This window comes from Erpetoichthys calabaricus, chromosome 8, assembly GCF_900747795.2.
Source record: "Erpetoichthys calabaricus chromosome 8, fErpCal1.3, whole genome shotgun sequence".
In the NCBI taxonomy this organism is placed as follows: Eukaryota; Metazoa; Chordata; class Cladistia; order Polypteriformes; family Polypteridae; genus Erpetoichthys; species Erpetoichthys calabaricus.
This window is the reverse complement of record NC_041401.2, coordinates 69870803-69889365: the sequence shown is the minus strand read 5'-3', so window position 1 is coordinate 69889365 and position 18563 is coordinate 69870803. Positions and strand designations below refer to the sequence as shown.

The window sequence follows — 18563 nt, the reverse complement described above, 5'->3', positions numbered from 1 at the left end:
AGTATTTTTACACTTTCCTAATAAAATAAGTGTTTTCACCTAAAGAACTGCTGCTCACTAAATTTTTTTGCTTATTGCACTTTCTTCTGTAAACTGTAGAGGCTCTAATGCCGTAATGTGTGAAAATCCTAGGAGGGTAGCTGTTTCTGAGTTGCTGGACCACTACATTTGGCACAAACAATTTTATACCATGGTCATCGTCACTTACTGTTGAGTACATGCCCTGCCCATTGTGAAGTTCTGCCAAACAACAAATCTTACGGCCACTTCTAGACAAGATGTATATTGAGTTGCAGTCACATAATTGGGGTTTTGAGGAGTAGTCTCTTTGTGTTAACCTAACATAGTGGCCTTTGAGTGTACAGTCAGGTCCATAAGTATTTGCACAGTGACACAATTTTCAATGGATTTGAAACAAAGCAATTGTGTGAATAAAGTGTAGACTTTCTTCAGCTTTACTTCAAGCAGGTGGTTTTCTAGACCTTTTGGAGTTGCTGAGCTTATCAGTGCATTCCTTCTTTTTAAGAACGTACCAAATGGTTGATTTGGCCACTTCTCGTGTTTCTGCTCTCTCTCTCTAAAGGGTCTGTTTTGTTTTCTCAGCCTAATGATGGACTGGTTTTACTTGCTTGGACAGCTCTTTGGAAAAAATGGGTGTCATTCCTAAATGGCGCATGCGATATTTTTGGTAAACCCCTTAAATTATGGCTGAAAGTCTTCACTTCAGTCACATAATGATTGCTTTATTTCAAGTCCATTGTAGAGGTGTAAAGAGCCAAAATTATGAAAATTGTGTCACTGTCCAAATACTTATGGACCTAACTGTATATCCCTGTGTGCACTCTGCACAAGGTAATACCCAGTGGTGTAACTATTCTATTAAGCAGGGCAGTGTAAGTTATTTACTAAAGATGGGTAACTGTCTGAGGAAAAATTAATCTAGGGGTGAATCAGTGACTCGTATCATATTAAACATGACGCTGATATAGAATAGGTTTTCTAAATAAGCTAACAAGTAACAGTGTCCCAATGACCACAGCCGGAGGAGGACTCTCAGCATCTGTCATGGCGGCATGTCCTGCTCCAGCATCACAAAGCTGTTTTGCCTTTTGGCTCTCTGTTTTGTACTCCTCTGTAACTGTTATATTTAGGTCAAATATATTAATGTTTAAATTGCTTAATACAATATGAAAAAGAGGCAGTTTTCCATACACCACCATGTGAAACAAACATATCTTTGAGATTCCCATTAATGTCTTGTATGCCAGTGTGGCTAAGATTTTCTTTCAGAATGGCAAAGCACAGATGTGTAGCAGAATTGGAAAACCATCGACCTGCAGTTCTGGGCAGTGCTAAGACGAGACTTTTTTTTTTCTTCAATGTCCGAAGCCAAGAAAAAGACGGCGGCTGACATAAAAAAACACTCTTCATCACGGATTGTATTTACTTAATCAGATTTTCTAGTATGGCTGAAGGTTCACGTAGTCTTCTCATGTAATATTCCTGATGTTTTAACTTTCACCTCCCATCATCCACAAATAGATGAATGTATTAATTGCATATTTCATACCCTTCTTCTTTTTTTCCAACCTTAATATCTGCCAGATTTATTTTTGTATCTCTAAAGTTTTAGCTATGATTTCAAATACTTTGTATGTTCATACACACTGTAGAGTTTTACCTTTTTAACATCATCTTTACTCTTAAGCCAGCCTCACATGATTATCAATAAATGTTTTCCTGTTTCCCTAGACAAGTGATTTTTGCTTATTCAGAAAGATCTTTAATGAAACCTACAGTTGAGTGTTTTAATTCCTTCTTAATAATACCTTTTAATAATAATTTGAAATGCTTTTCTTTATTTAAACCACTTCTCCTTCCAAAAATCCTAGAACAATTTGTGAGTGATTTTCACACAGGGATAGGGCTGATGTCCAGTGTTTGACTCACACATTCAGTCTTTGTGCACTTGAAGTTTGGTCGTTCTCTTTGTGTGATTTATAAAGGTAAATTGCGTAGAAATATGTGTGCTCTCGGTTTTATGAATTTAATTTTGTTTTGATGTGCGAATTTTTCTGTTTTTTGGAGTTGGCATGTTTTCACGCTTGAATCCACACAAAGTTTTATAAACAAGACCTATGTACACTCATGCAGATGGCAGTAAGTAATGATCTGTGCACTGTTTTTCTGAAATAGTGATGGTGAACAAAATGGAAATGCATATCAAAATGTTAATATTAAGGACCAAGTAAAGGGAGTAATGCCACTATTTGCCCATAAAAAAGCTTCAGTCTTTCTTGAAATATTACAGTACAAGCCCTGAGTGTGTTGTGTGCACCACTCCTTAAAAAGAAATGCCTCCAACTCCTTGTGGGACAAAGCAGGTTGAAATTAACTGCACACTCTGCACTCCAGAAAGATGATTTTTAGATCTGGTGATTGGGAAAGCCATGGAAGGAGTTTGAGTTCCTGAAACCGCTCTTAAGATTTTTGTAGTAGGTTGTGTATGATCCTAGAATAAGGGAAGATGCATGAAGAAACCTATTCTTTGGCCATTATAAAGCAATGTCAGACTTCTGTCAGACCTATTGACTCCCATTACATGGCTACACATACCATTATGGTTAAAGGATTGGTATTTTTTAAGTTAAAAGTAATTTCTTCACAATCATGGAGTATATTACCCTGCTACATGTAATTGCACTCTAAAGTGAAGCATATTTGATACATTTTTAAAAATAACTAGCCCACTTTTAGAGCTAAAGGGTAAGGTCAGGTTAGGGTCATGCACTGGTACAGCATGTTGCTGCACCCACCATACAACGAAACAACTTGGGACCCCGGTTGGCAACCCCCCAGGAAGACATGCGGTCCAGTCCCACCCTCCAGAAATGACCCTCTATGTGCCGCAGCCAGGTGTTACATGGGAGTCCCCTTGGCCTGGTCCAGCCACTCAGATACCCAACAATAAGGATCCTGCAAGCTGGATCACCCTTGGAGAATCGCTCCACATGGCCGTAGTGCCATAACTGATGCTCCCTCACAGTGCAGGTAATGTGCCTCGTTCAGGACTCCATGAGCAACCACTCATTCGACACAAAGTCAAACCAACAGTACCCAAGGTTTCTCCAAAGAGACACAGTACTAAAGGAGTCCAGTCTTTGTCTCAGGTCACTAGATAGCGTCCATGTCTCACAAACCATATAGCAAAATGGGAAGCACCAGGACTGTAAAGACTTGGACCTTCGTCCTTTTGCATATATATCGGGAGCGCCACTCACCCCTTTCCAGGGACCTCATGACCCCCCATGCTCTCCCAATTTGTCTACTGACTTCATAGGAAGAGTCACCAGAGTGAATGTCACTGCCAAGGTAAGTAAACCTCTCAACAAGGTCGACATTCTCTCCGCAAACAGACACACTGCTGATGGCTCTGCCCATCAGGTCTTTAAAGGCCTGGATCTTGGTTTTTTATCCTGGACACTCACAAGCCCAGACACTCAGACTCCTTGCTCAGTCTCTTGAGCACCCCAGTCAGAGCCTCCATTGACTCTGTGAAAGCGTACCTGAGTCCTAATGCAAGGAAAAACCTTAAAACTTACCGAATAAATTTCTAAACCAAAAATGTTATCTACTATTTGTGATAAGTGGTCTGTAGGGCTGTGCTAATTTTAAATAAGTAATCACTCCCTGCAAAGTGCAGGTTCTAATCAGGCGCGGATGGATGCATGAACACGCTTTCACTCCAGGGATGGATGGGCGATGTCTGCCTGACATGCGAGAGGAAGGAAAAATAAGAGAAAGAGAAACAGCCACGAGAACAGCATCGTGGGGAGCGGGACAAGCCATATGGCAGGCCGTTTTAACATTTAATCCATTTTCCTTGATATCAGTAGTTGCCATGTTAATATCGTCGGTTTTAAATTTGATATTGAGGTTTTGAAATTTAATATCTAGTTTTTAACATTTGATATCAAGCTTTTGAAATTTTATGTCAAGTTTTTAAATATTGATATCGAACTTTTGAAATTTGGTATCAAGTTTTTGAAATTTGATATGTCCCTGTGTTCGGATTCAGCGGGTTGGAAAATGGATGGATGGATGGATATTGATAAAAAGTTTGAAAAGCTCTATCAAATTTAAAAGCTTTATATCAAACATTACAATGCTGATATCTATTTTTAAAAAGTGGATAATCAATTTTCAAAAAATATATATCAAATTTTAAAAGCGAGATATATTTTATAAGCCTAATATCAAAGTGCTGATATCAATGTTTTGAAAGCAGGTATCAAATTAAAGGATTTAGATGTTAAAACGGCTTGCCATAGAACCAGGCAGAGCAGTCGTAGGCCCACAAGGGAGTGAAGGATTGGCGCTAGTGTCTGATTGTCCCCATTGATTAATTGTTTGGGAGTGGGAATGATCGAGGTGGCGTCCTACCACAGGGATCCGTAGTATGCCAGGGGTGCAAGAAGGAAGACAGGAGGACAAGCGACCCCGAGCAGTCTGATTGGTGCCATTTGGAGGCAGCTAAAAGTGAGGTTGGGTAGTGAGGGCCATGGCTGCTTGAGTCTCCGCTGGCTGAGGAGGCAGAACTGGAGAGGTGCTGAGCTCGTCTGACACAATATGAAGGACCCAATGGCTGTTGGTTCTAATCTGTTTTTAATCTGGATTTTAAACTCATGGACCGTCACTGTTTTTATGGATTGTTTTGTACTGCACTTTTGAAAACTTGTTTATTTTGATTGACTTTGTTTTAATAAAAGCACTGCTGACTTTGCACGTACCCCATGCTATGTGCGAGTGTCCTCATTTGCTAGGCTCATCCCTCAGGTATGTTATGGTGGTAGCGGGTTCAAGGGGCTCTCCGGAAGGACCCGGTAGTGTGGAGCCGACCTACATTGTTGCAGTATTGAACCTCATCTTGAGTTTAAATACATATTTCAAAACAGCATATCCATGTCATTTACGAAGGAAAAAAAAAAAAAAAAGACAAACCATCGTTGTTAGGCTCAGCTATTTAAATGGAGACTCGCTGCGCACCTCACTTTGTCAAGTTTGTCTTCCACGTGGCAGCCTCCAGCCCCAGGGGCATTCTGCCAGGCACAGTTATTGACATTGAATGTTGATACCCAGGTGTGAATTGCTATCTCAGTTCTGTGAACGACTAGACAATAATAACAAAGTCATACGATCGCTTATGATCCTCAACAATACCAAAGCTTTTCTCTTGACTTCGTAAATATAGTGCCTGCTGCTGCTGCTGGACTGATAATTCACGTGTGTATACTGAGCAGGTGCGTATATGGGGCTTGACGTGGGTGCGGCATAAGCCATAACGGCATTTTTCTTCATCGGCGGTGGAGAACATGCTGTATGTGGTTGTGTACTGGGAGAAAACTCTACCCCCTCTTCAATATAAAATACTTCTAACTGCAGACTTGAAGTCCCAGCGGAGGCAGGTGCTCCTGCAATTCTGGCAACAACTATTTGGCCTTTTGTAGCTCTGTTAGTTGCCTCATGATGCATTGAAAACTTACATCAGAGTGCTAAATGTCAGACCCATTTATAGCTGACACTAAACTGCTAAGTGACAATCAACCTAATATGACTCACTTTGCAGCTGCATATGTAATTGTAAATTTAATTACTCAGAGCTAAACTCCTTTTTTATGTGTCATTTTCTTTATTTTATCCACCCAGTGAATTTGCCTTTTATAGAAAAAAGGGGAAATAATCTTTGTGAACAGAAGATGAATTTGCATGAAAAGCTTGACAGTGTTCAATGTATGTTGTAACCCCAATCTGTAACAAAGTGCTAAACCTAGGTAAGTATCAAAGAGAAAAAAATCGCACCGCAGTTCTCTATTCTATAATGTACTACAGTATGTAGGTGTGTACAGAAATATCCATGGCTTGTGTTTAAAGAAAACGACTATTATGGAATAGCCAGGGTTTCATCCCAGGCTAAGATGTAGGATCTGTTTATTTAATTGTGTGTTTACTCTTAAATATATTGTTAGTTAGTTTTGTTATTGAATATGTTCTTCTTTTTTACATTTCTTAGTCAGTATTATTTTTGTATTAATCTTATTTTATTTATTCTAATAGCAATAATGGCTGTGAGGCTAGGAATCTGCACTGTCAATCGGAAGGTTGCCGGTACGAATCCCGTAAACACCAGAAGTGACTCTACTCCGAAGGCCCTTAACCTACAATTGCTTCATCCTGGTATGACGTTAATGTGCATCCAGCAGGTCCCCCAACTTACAGAGAAAACCTGGGGGTTGGTGGCAGGATTGGCACTCCAGCCCCTGTAAAAACAAAAAACTCAAAAGTGTGGTGCTGAGGTGTCACCCGCTGCACTCGGGTCCCAATCCAGGTGGTTTGTCGTGTGGTGGGTGCAGCAACGCGTTATCAGCGCATGGTCCCAACCCCCCTCTCTCTCTTCTAATAGTATATTGGAACCAAAGGAGGGGGCCACCTGCTGAAGGACCACCCACCCTGAGCTCGGAGGATTAAGGCCCGCACTGCAACTTTAGTGTACACTTCTGTTGTTTAACTCTTTCTTGAATTACTGGTGTTATGCTTCTGGCAGTGTCCCCTGTTCAAATTCCTGTTTTATGTCTGTTTTGTTCATTTTTTGATTCCTTTGTTTATGTTAATCGTGTTGATCATTTAGTTTCTATGAGATTCTGTGTTTTTTTACTTAAGTTCCATGTGTTTTTTGGATGGACTGCCTGCCCATCACTGTGAATGGACTGGCCTCAGCCCTATATAGGCTCAGGAAAACCCACAGTCCTTTGCTGTACATTAAATACACTTGGTGGTGTGGTGAGTTCTAGTGATTATTGTTATTGTGCTTATTTTTTTTTGTGGATTAACAGAATTTTGAACCCTTGCTCTGTTTTTTCAACCTCTCCTGGATTTATGTTTTTGGGTCTTGTTTGCCTTGGATTACCTCATTATTTCAGGCAACTACTACGTTGCCTCTTGTGCTCTTGCGCTTTTTGCGTTAAATAAGTTTGTTATTTATAAAGATCCTATGTTTGCCTTTTTATTATCAGCTGGGGTTTGATAGTTGTCCCTCTCTAGTGGGCATTTTGAGTCATTTTTGGGATTTTCTGTGCTTAGGAACTCCAAGTTCTTGACAATTGGATCTCGTCTTTTGTAACTTCCCTTTTGAGTTCCTGGTTTTGAACCTTTTGTTTTCGCTTTTGGCTTCTGATTTCTTGACTTTTGCCTTTATATGTACTTTTGTTCCTGTTTGTGTTTTTTAATATTTTTTAAATACATCTGTATTATTGTCGTATTCCCCACTACTTACCCTTTACTTATTTTATTGAGGGTGTCACAAAAAGCAGACACAAGAATCATAAAAAGGCTTGGGGCAGCCGCCCGTATAATATTCCCTGGCTGCAAATGGGTAAATTGCTAGCACTGATGTGCTCAGAACGGAATCCAAAACAGAACTGATTAGGTTAGTCAAATATGGCAGCTTTACGGGCAAGAAAAGGAAGTGAAGTCATCGAGGGCGGAAGGGTCTTCTTCCATAGGTTCAGACCCGGACATGACGTCATCAGAAGGGCCAGAACAGGAAGTCTCTTCAATCATAGGTTCTTCACCAGAAGTGACGTCATCCAAGGGTCCAGAACCAGAAGTGATGTCATTAGGGCCAGGCGGAATTTCCTGTGGCTGTCTGCAGTAAAGTGACAAAAAAGGTCAGTGCACTCCACCACCCCCTGGTCTAGCATGGAATTACTATCGTTTAGACCCTTTAGCTGCCTCCACATGTGCACGTGTGTTGGTCTGCTCTCGCACCTTAAGATTAACACACACAGACCCTAACCACTAAAGTGCCGTATGAATGACACAAGTACAGTCCATCTATTCCCTGGTACTGCCAGAAACTTCCATATCTTTGTCTTAAACAACATACAATGTCTTAAATATATGTCAGACCTAGATATTATTTTTGGCCTCCAAGAGTATATTTAAACACACAAAGACTCCACATCCTTGGTTATAGGCCATTTATCAACTACTGATGTCTTACTTTAATGCACTGCTCACTATTGGCCAGAGCGCTTCGTCTTTAGCCAAATAACCTCGCAGTTCAGATCATATGGCACTTCCTTACTGCTCTAGGTGCTCTTAATATTACCTTATTATTTCAATCACTCTAGATATAAAGACAAAGTGTAGAAAGTTAAAAGCAACTTGGTATTTATTAAAGAATAATACTGTAATACAGCATAAAAGAAAAGTCTGGATCTATGAGTTGTGGAAGTTCAGCCCGACTACAGACAGACACCAGGACACACAGAAGTCCAAACACACGCTTTTCATTTGTCTTCTTCTTTACAGCACCTGACACAGTGCCCCAACAGCCACAATACAGCTCAGTCTTTCTTTCTTTCTTTCTTTCTTCTTCTTCTTCTTCTTCTTCTCTGCCGCCCTCACTCCTCCACTTGCAAGCTCTGTCCTCTGTCTCCCGACTCCAGCTCCTCGAATGGAGTGAGGCAGCCCCTTTTATAGTTCACCCGGATGTGTTCCAGGTGCTCCCTGATGACCTTCCTTTCTAAGCCATCTAGGGCTTAGCAAATGTCGGCTGCCCTCATGTTCCAGGGGAGATACTGCTCCTCTCCCGGTCCTTCCACTCTCTGGGCGTTCCAGCTGGGCATGAGCCCCCGCCGTCCGCCACAGAGCATATAGAAAAAGCTTATAAAAAAGTGCCAACGAGTAGATGAAATGGTCATATGCCTCTCACCCTGTCCTGATGTCACTCCTTCTGTCCTTCTCCCCTTCTTTTCTCTCTCGCTCTGTCCATTGGACAAGTTATATTTATAATAAAGTTCCACGTCTTCGTGACATGTGGTATGGTGCTTCTTCATGATTTGACATCTTTGATTGGCTGGCTGTCAAAGTTCTCTTTCCAAGTGATAAAACTAAAAACCGTGGAAAGAGATGTTTTAAGGTGATACAATTTAGGAAAACAGGAATGCTTTTGATGTTAACTGTCTTTGTAAAATTAAGATCATCTTTGTGTGATAAAATAAAATATTAAATTTAAAATCCATGACACTACAGCATCGTTAGCTATTAGGAAACATTGTTTATTATTTTTGGGCCATGGCTTTTACACAGTTTCCTACTCACACTTTGTGGTTCTTTCAGAGTTTTAAGTGTAACAGCCCTGACCCTTTTATTGATGTTACAAGCCTACTTCTCGAGTTGGGGGTCACTGGAGTCTGGAGGCCAGGTTGTGTCAGTTAGGCCTCGGTTTTTTTTTTTTTTTTTTTTTTTGTTTCACACAGTCCAGTAGATCACAACAACAAAGAACAATTAATGCCATCTTTAGAATGTTTTGATTGTTTCGCCAATCTGTCCAATCTCACCAATTATTTTTTCTTAAGCTAAAAAACAGCATTCATTTTGCCTGAATAGTCCTACTGCTTACAACTTTTTCACTCAGAGGCAAGAGTGCATCTTTACATTTCTGCTGGAAATGCGTCCGAAAGCTGCGCATCAGCAGTGTCTTGGTTCTTGGTGTTAATGGAAAAGCCACATTACAGAGCTCACTGCACACTGCTGCAAATAGTGAGAAATCATTTAACGCAGACTCTTCTCAAAGAGAGAATGTTAAGACTAACACCTGTGTGTATTTTAAAGACGAATAGAAATAAATAATGTTTGCCATTTCAGTTGTATCTGTCCATTCTCTGTCAAGTAGTCCAGAGTCACCATTTTAATTGAAGTTTGATTTTGGATAGAGTTAACCTGGAGAGGCTTATGTGTTAGACAAAATCAGCCTGACAGCTCAGCCCTGAATCTCTGCAAGAGCTGAAGAAGGACAGAGGCAAGGGGACTGCGTCACTTCTCTGTTTTTTTGTGATGGCAGACTGTCTGGAATTTCAAGGATTATATTTTCATATCAAGCTGTAGTAACAGCTGACAATGAAAAAGAAGAAAGCAGCCAAGGGCACATGCCAGTGAAGAGATTATTAGGAGGTGTTACTGTGCATGTCCAGTCAAATATGAGAGCTTATACTTAGCACCTTCTAAACAATCTTTCCCTTCACTTACTCTTTCATTATTAGATTGGTGGAGTATTTCAGAGTGATTGTCTCTAGGAAGTGCGGCACGGTGGCTCGCTTCCCAGGTCCTCCCTGCATGGAGTTTGCATGTTCTCCCCATGTCTGCATGGGTTTCCTCCGGGTGCTCCAGTTTCTTCCTACAGTCCAAAGACCTGCAGGTTAGATGGATTGGTAATTCTAAATTGTCCCTGGTGTGTGTGTGGGTGGGTGGGTGTCCTGTGGTGGGTTGGCGTCCTGCCTGGGGTTTGTTTCCTGCCTTGCGCCCTGTGTTGGCTGGGATTGGCTCCAGCAGACCCCCATGACCCTGTGTTCAGAATCAGCGGGTTGGACAATGGATGGATGGATGTATCTAGGAAAAATAAAATATAAAAACATGCATTCATAGCTACAAGTTTTTCCATCTACAGAGACATCAACAACAACAACATTTATTTATATAGCACATTTTCATACAAATAATGTAGCTCAAAGTGCTTTACATAATGAAGAAAAGAGAACTAAAAAACAAAGTAAGAATTAGAATTAGACAACACTAATTAACATAGAATAAAAATCAGCCCCAAACATCAGGCTGTGGCCACCAGGGGGCCCAACCCGACACACACAGACGTGGACATAAGTTTTATCTTTTTTTTTTCTGTGGTAAATGCTTTCCAAATCGTTCCCACCTGCTCAGCACAGTTCAGAATACAATAAGCAGCACTTTTCCTTTCTTCTTTCTCTCTCTCGGAGGGTCTCTGTTTTCCACCTCCAGTAAGCTTTGTGCGCTCCCTCCTGACTCTGGCTCCTGAAGCTGTGTCAGTGGGCTCCTTTTGTGCTGCACTTCCAGAGACCCATTCGCCTGATCTGGAAATACTTCCATGTGAGGCAGAAGCCCGACATAGGAGGGTCCTGCAGCACCCCCTGGTGGCACCTACAGAACTCAACAGGGCTGCACCGAACTCCAACTCCCATGGAGCCCTGTGGAAATCCGAGGCACCACTGCAACCCAGGGGGGGCTGCCATCTAGTGCTCCAGGAGAATTAATGCCCTGAGCACACTCTCAGTCCCGTTCCTTCCACTGTAGAGGCATCCCAGTCAGGTAAGGGCCTGGCCGTCTACCACAAGGCCCAGTGAGCCTACTCAGTTTATGTATAAGATAATACTGTACATCCTGAGGACTGCTCACTTTCATGGGTACAGTTGGGTATGCCTAACCCAACCACAGGGGATGTAGAAACCACGGTGTTTCTTCATACCAGTCCCAAACCTGGAAGAATGGGGAGTGTTATGTCAGAAAGGGCATCCAGTGTAAAGTTTTGACAGATCAATATGCAGACAACAATGCAGATTTCCATATTGGATCAGTTAACAACGACCTCCACCAGTACTGTTAGCCAACAGGGTGCTGGCGGAAATTGGCTTAAGAAGAAGGGGGGGGGGGGGGGGGGGGGGGGGGACATGTCCGGAGGCAGGTGGAGAGGAGGAAGGTAAAGAGAGTGGAACTGAGGGTAGGAACTTTGAATGCCAGGTAAGAGAAAAAGTGGAAGGCCTAAGAGAAGGTTTATGAATGTAGTGAGAGAGGACATGCAGGTGGTGGGTGTAACGGAGCAAAAGGCAGAGGACAGGAAGATATGGAAAAAAATGATCCGCTGTGGTGACCCTTAACAGGAGCAGCTGAAAAAAAAAAGAAGCTTCAGTAGGGCAAGCCTAAAAAATACAAACATTGGACATAAAAAATGAAAAGCAAGTGCAACTGACATAACCAAGAATGTGGGAGCAGGCCCTGAAAGTACGATGTTAAAAAGGCTGTAAGGAAGTGAACTTCACATCAGAGTACATACAGGATCAGTCAAACTATCGACTGTCACAAGACACATTACAACACTGTAGATACTGAAAGGACCTTCCATAGACGGATTGTTTAAATATTTGGGGACTGTAGGTAAAATGTGTGCTGTCAGTTTTATTAGGTGGACCAATGAAGGTATCCCTTTGTTTGCATGTGTTGTTGTCGTTTTTTCCCTTCTATCTTCTATGCACATTAACAAAGTACAACTGCTACTTCGGCCCAATGCTATTAACATTTTTTTAAAATGGCCATCACATCACAACCAAGGAGAATGTGCTGCACACACATGCAAAGTAAGAATGCTTGTAGCATAACATCAAAGTCTAGTAGTCCTAGTGACATCATCTCAAAGTGTGTGCAAATAGTGTTATAATTATCTCACACCAAAAGTGCTTCTTCGTGTTAAAAAAAAAATCATGAAAGCACACAAGTATTGAAAACATCTTGAAACAGTGTTCAAATCCATCCATTTTCCAAACCCGCTGAATCCGAACACAGGGTCACGGGGGTCCTGCTGGAGCCAATCCCAGCCAACACAGGGCACAAGGAGGAAACAAACCCTGGGCAGGGTGCCAACCCCACCGCAGGACACACACCCACACACCAAGCACACACTAGGGCCAATTTAGAATCGCCAATCAACCTAACCTGCATGTCTTTGGACGGAAACCGGAGCGCCCGGAGGACACCCACGACGACAAGGGGAGAACATGCAAACTCCACGCATGGAGGACCCGGGAAGCGAACCTGGGTCTCCGAACTGCGAGGCTGCAGCGCTACCGCTGTGCCGCCCACAGTGTTCAAATGCTGCTAGATATTGTCACTGGTAAAAAATAAATATAGGGGGCTTCTCCACCTGCTCGCTTCACTCGCCAGCCCCCGGGAGTGTGCGCCCGCTATCTCACGACTGAGCCGCTCGAAGGACGTTGGGGCGAACCTCCGTTAGAGAAAGCGATTGTATTTAAACAGTTGGTATATAGAAGAGTATGTGGGGTACGGGAGGAAGACAGTTTGGTCCTTAGTTATTATAGACAGAAAATCAGTTACCTGAGTATTTCACTATAACTGTCTATTTTAAATACCAATGAATAATAAAGCATAGTAAAAAGTACAAGTAAAACATAATAAGACGTAATAAAAAATAAATTAATTAAATTACATTAACGCCTCATCAAAAACAATATTATGAATTACTTTATCATCTCACTTACATTCTATAAACGTTGGTTTTTAGTATTTATTTTCGCATATTGTTCGGGATGTTTTTTCTCTTTCTTGTTTATTGAATGATTATGTCTGTTCTTGATTTTTATTATATGCAGCCTTTTTTTGTTCATTTTGTTTTTTTCGACGTTAATTATCAGCTCTTGTTTTTCTATCGCGTTTTAAAATTCGACGTTCATGAATAGATCATTTGCTTTTCTGCGTTACCATTATAACCGACTGCGTTGAAGGGCAGGTTAGCAGCACTGAGAGAGTCACGGGGTGGTACGGAGAGAGAATGTGCGCAGTACGAGTAGTGATTGGGCGAGCCGTGTGGAGGGGCGTGGTCAAAGCTGATCAACGCAGACACAAAGGGAAACTTTTTTAATATAATAGAGAGATTTAGGTGGAAACTAGTCAGGGTCAAACTAAGCAATGGAAATAACAGCTGTAATTAATTACAATAACAATTTAAAAAGTAGAGAGCAGCTCGCAAAATGCAACGTCTGCTGAGGCATAACACAGTCAGAAAAATGACATGTTCATATATACTGAATATATTGTGTGTGTGTCCCCAGTCAAAACAGAGAAGCACACAGAGTGAATTACGGTTGGTAAATGCAGTTCATACAGATAATAAAAGTAATTGCAAATAAACAAGGAAACAGGGTTACACTAGATATTTCTACAGCTACAAAGCTGAAAAACGGTTTAGTCAGACGCCTCAACTGTGTGAGCCCAAACAACCGAAAGAAATCCAGGAAGCCGACTCGTTCTTGATAAATGCACCACTGACCACAAAATAAAGACGGCGACCTGTTCATTGGTTTATAGCTTTCAAGCTGCAAAATCTCATTGAACCATAGTGGAGAGATTAGTGAAGCACCATTACCAGGAGTCACAGAGATGACCAAGTCTAACGTATTGGCCACAGTGGAGAAGCCACATCTGTAGACTCGTAGCGTGTGTTTACCTGGCACACTTACACTACGCTCTCAGGGGCCTGCGTTACACTTTACCACTACTTGAGGACATCCCACCTTAGTTATAGTAGGTAGAGCACACTACTGTCATGCCATGTATCCAGGGCCGGATTTATATGAAAAGAGGCCCTAGTCTATTCCACTTATGAGGCCCTTTCACCTTCCATTTTTAAGTTTGTAAATTACATGAGAGATAATAAAATTTTGCTAACAATTTGAATGTAGGCCCCTCTTGATCTTGAGGCCCTAGGCTGAAGCCTAGTTAGCCTATAGGAAAATCCGGCCCTGATGGCATCCCAAATCATGACGAGGAATCAAGTTCACTGAGTAACTGAACACATTCATTTCATTGACGTAATGTCAAGACCACACTAAGGTAAACTCGATGACGTTGTGGTGCGAGGAAAGACCAAGCACAAGCATGATAGGCCACATATCGTTTTAAAAAAGAACTTCAAAACGGACCACCACCAATGCCACTAAAGTTATTTATACTTATTCTTGCTATTCGTGCAAAGACATCTGGAAGCAGTGAGCCACCAACAATAAAAGAAAATTCAAAACAGTGCAGGGCTTAGCAAACTGTTTGTCAGGTCTTTCAACTAACGTATACGGTAAACATCTCCTACAACTGCTATGAAAATGTTTAATGCTCCACACAGTAAAGACTTCAGACAATGAAAAAAAAAAGTCTTATTATACAAGCACCAGGTCTATTGTAAGATCATTGGCACTATAAGCTGGATAATAAACCTTTCCTGTTCAGTTTTATTTTTCTGTTTATTGATCTTATTTATTGTGCACAGCAACAATAAGCCTTTTGAGCCCACAATATTCAAACCATTGGCAGTGGTGCCAATCTAGACAAGTACGATCTCAGGAGCAGGTGACAACGTACCTGTTTGAGAAGCTATTTGACCAAGACAGTCGCCTTAGGTAAGGCATAACAATGCACATACACAGCAGGCAAAGATGTGCCCTGAGATGGACGGGTCTTCTGCTTCCTCCATTATTTCACAATGTAAATGTAGGGTGTGCCTTGAACTCAGCACTTCTGCAAAGGGTACTGGAGCTGCACAGGCCTGAACTGAATAAGGAGATTAGAAAATAAATGTATGGAGAAGGTGCCCTCTCAGGAAAGCAAAATGTGTGAATCACCAAAAACTGTTTTCAAAGATTAAAGAGCACCTTCATCAGATGTCAGACACTCTTTATTTCTGCCTTGGTTAGAATAAAGATTTCCTGGATATTCACACCAGCCACTTGAGGGATTGAAAATGGGCCTCATGCATTGTTATGATTTATCTCAGGATGGGATGGATGCACAAACTGAGAATGTGGTCAGAAAGTCTGCCCTGAGCTTGTTGTGGACCATAAAAATCCAAAGGGCCCACCAGCCACAACCCTAGACCGACAACATCAAATTATAGCTAAAGCTGTGATTATCGGAAATAATTCAGGCTACAGCATTAGTTACTGTATAGAAGGATCAGCCTGTACAGCAGCACTTCCAAAGCTGTGATACAGAAACTAAAAGCAGCCTTTCATTTTCACACTCACCCAGAGGAGGAGCTTCAGCTAGAAAGTGAGGCTTGCATTCGTCACAGATAGTAAGAAAAAAAAAGTAGAAGGTATGTCTCTGAAATCAATCCGTCTGGTCTTATTTCAAGCAAGCCTCCCTGAAGAAGCACAATGACTTGGCTCGCCGTTGCTCTTGTCCTTGTGTTCTTGTCATGTTGCAAGCCATCTGCAGGAGGTAAGGGTTATATTTTCTTTTCATTATGCTCAAAAATGACATCAGTCGCAGGGCCACTCAAGATTCTTCAGCTTCCTTTAAAGAACATTTTCATCCGAATCCGGAGCTACCTGAACATTTGCTGATTTGCAGGTAACTACGATACATTTTATTAACTGCCATTGTGTATGTTTGATAAAAATAAGTCCTGAACATTAAAACTCTGTGTTGTAGTTTTTAATATAGATTTTAGTAATAAGTATAAGAAACATACAAATGAGTTAATGAATTCATGTTGTCACTGTACTCGCAATTTGTTCCTAATATGTGGGGTAAAAGTATTTTCTAATTAAAATAAATTTGATATCTATGATTAACCTAGTAAATAAACAAGAAAAAAAAGAGTTAATCCACTCAAAAATGTTTTTTTTTGCTATTAAAACATGTTCAGAACATAATTCACTGCAAAATTTCATTTTAAAATAAGTGAAAAGCTGTGTCATTAATGTAGCTTGAAATGTACACCTTTCTGTAAGTGAATATCAGATGCTTTCAAACTACTTAAAATAGATACTGACGTGTAACGTAACAATCTATAAAAATCAGCATTCACTTAGAATAGTTCAAATCAATACAAAAAAGAAAAATTAAATTGCAAGAATTTCAATAGGATACATAGTACTAGGGTGTTGTACCGTGTCAGCCATTATGAATGTAGTGAGAAGTCAAGCAAAATGACACCTTTTATTGGCTAACTAGTAAGATTACAATATGAAAACTTTCGAGGCAACTCAGGCCCCTTCTTCAGGGAGGATGTGATCACAGGATAGGACACATAAACATTTACATTTATCAATAATAAGTAGTAAAACTGGAATTCTGATTTGAAAAGTAAAATTGAATGAATGGTTTTGGTGTAAACATTAAAATTGTTATTAACAAAAAAAAAACAAAAACTGGTAATATAGACATTAAAAATATTTTGAGTAACCAATTAATCCCCACCGCTGCCACCCCCACCCACCCTTGGGGCTTCAGCCCCAATCCTCCACTGCTTGGAGGCTAAGGATCTCTGGAAGGTTGAGGGTTCAAATCCCATTACTGCCAGAAGGGATCCTACTCTGTTGGGCTCTTGAACATGACCCTCAACCTTAAACTTGCTCCGGGGTGCTGTACAATGGCTGACCCTGCACTCTGACCCCCCTCAAAGGTCAGGCGAAAAGATGATTTCCCCTCAGGGATTAACAAAGTATATCAAAATAAAACAAAAAAAAACATGAAATAAAAAGTAGACAGTGAACGTCAGTGAAGGACAGCACCGAGGTCTAGTGGTTAGCGCTGCTCTCCGACACTTCCAGGGACCTGGGTTCCATTCTGTGTTCAACTTGCATGTTGTCACTGCGTGTGTTTTTATTCCAAATCCTCCGATTTCTCCCTAAACATTGTGTTAATCTCTGACTCTGTATTGGCCAACATGTCGGCGTCCTTCACCAGTAGCTTCATGGTGCATTACGGCCAGTGCTGCGAGTGTTGCTTTTGCTCCCTTGACCACGTAATGCAAAAAAGTGGTTCAGAGGATGTATGGATGGATAGAAAGCCACATCACCGACCTGCGGAATAATAAAATAAGGTGCTCTGTAATGGAAAGAGAAACAAATCGACAGACTCCTGTGAGTTCACGCAGTTTCATCTTCTTACTTAATCATTTATTAAATTCCTGGCCTGAAATGAGTTCATATGTACAGTATGTAATGTACTACCTGACCACTGTTGCCTTTTGGATTCTTTTTAGAAAAATAACTTAATAATAGTTTGTTAATATTAAAAAATGTATTTTACCTGAAGGTTTTCAGCGTAAACACTAATCTTTTAAACATAAATTGCTATTCCAAAGATTTATTTTTTTTTAAGAAAGTTGATTTTGTTTTTCATAATATCCAATAAAACAATCCATCCATCCATTATTCCAACCGCTATATCCTAACGCAGGGTCACGGGGTCTGCTGGAGCAATTCCAGCCAACACAGGGCGCAAGACAGGAAACAAACCCCGGGAGGGCGCCAACCCACCGCAGGGACACACACACCACACACCAAGTACACACAAGGGGCAATTTAGAATCGCCAATCGACCTAACCTGCATGTCTTTGGACTGTGGAAGGAAACCGGAGCACCCGGAGGAAACCCACGCAGACACGGGGAGATCATGCAAACTCCACGCAGGGAGGACCTGGCAGTGGCGTAGCGTAGTGGGGGCGGCAGGGGCGGCCCGCCCCGGGTGGCACTTTTAGGGGGCAGCAAAATTTCACAATAAATAATAATAATATCTTGTAAAAATTTGAACCATACCTAAATAAGGGGGTGGCGGAATTTTCCTCCGCCCCGGGCGGCTGACACCCACGCTACGCTACTGGGACCTGGGAAGTGAACCCAGGTCTCCTTACTGCGAGGCAGCAGCGCTACCCACTGTGCCACTTGCCGCCCTAAAACAATCATAATTCAAAATAATAAATTAGTATTATAATTTGTTTATAGCAGTAGGCGGCCCTAAAACAATCATAATTCAAAATAATAAATTAATATTATAATTTGTTAATAGCAGTGGGCGGCACAGTGGCGCAGTGGGTAGCGCTGCTGCCTCGCAGTAAGGAGACCTGGGTTCACTTCCCAGGTCCTCCCTGCGTGGAGTTTGCATGTTCTCCCCGTGTCTG

General features: G+C 41.4%; 1 protein-coding gene across 1 annotated transcript in view; it reads left to right on the top strand.

The window, feature by feature from the left end:
* The first annotated feature begins 15749 nt into the window (after window positions 1-15749).
* Window positions 15750-18563, top strand: part of LOC114655622 (carbonic anhydrase 4-like) — a 29609-nt gene continuing 26795 nt past the window's right edge. The window contains exon 1 of the mRNA XM_028806746.2: window positions 15750-15873. Within this exon, the coding sequence (XP_028662579.1) occupies window positions 15810-15873 (64 nt within the window). The 5' untranslated portion in view covers window positions 15750-15809. The remainder of the gene's footprint in view (window positions 15874-18563) is intronic.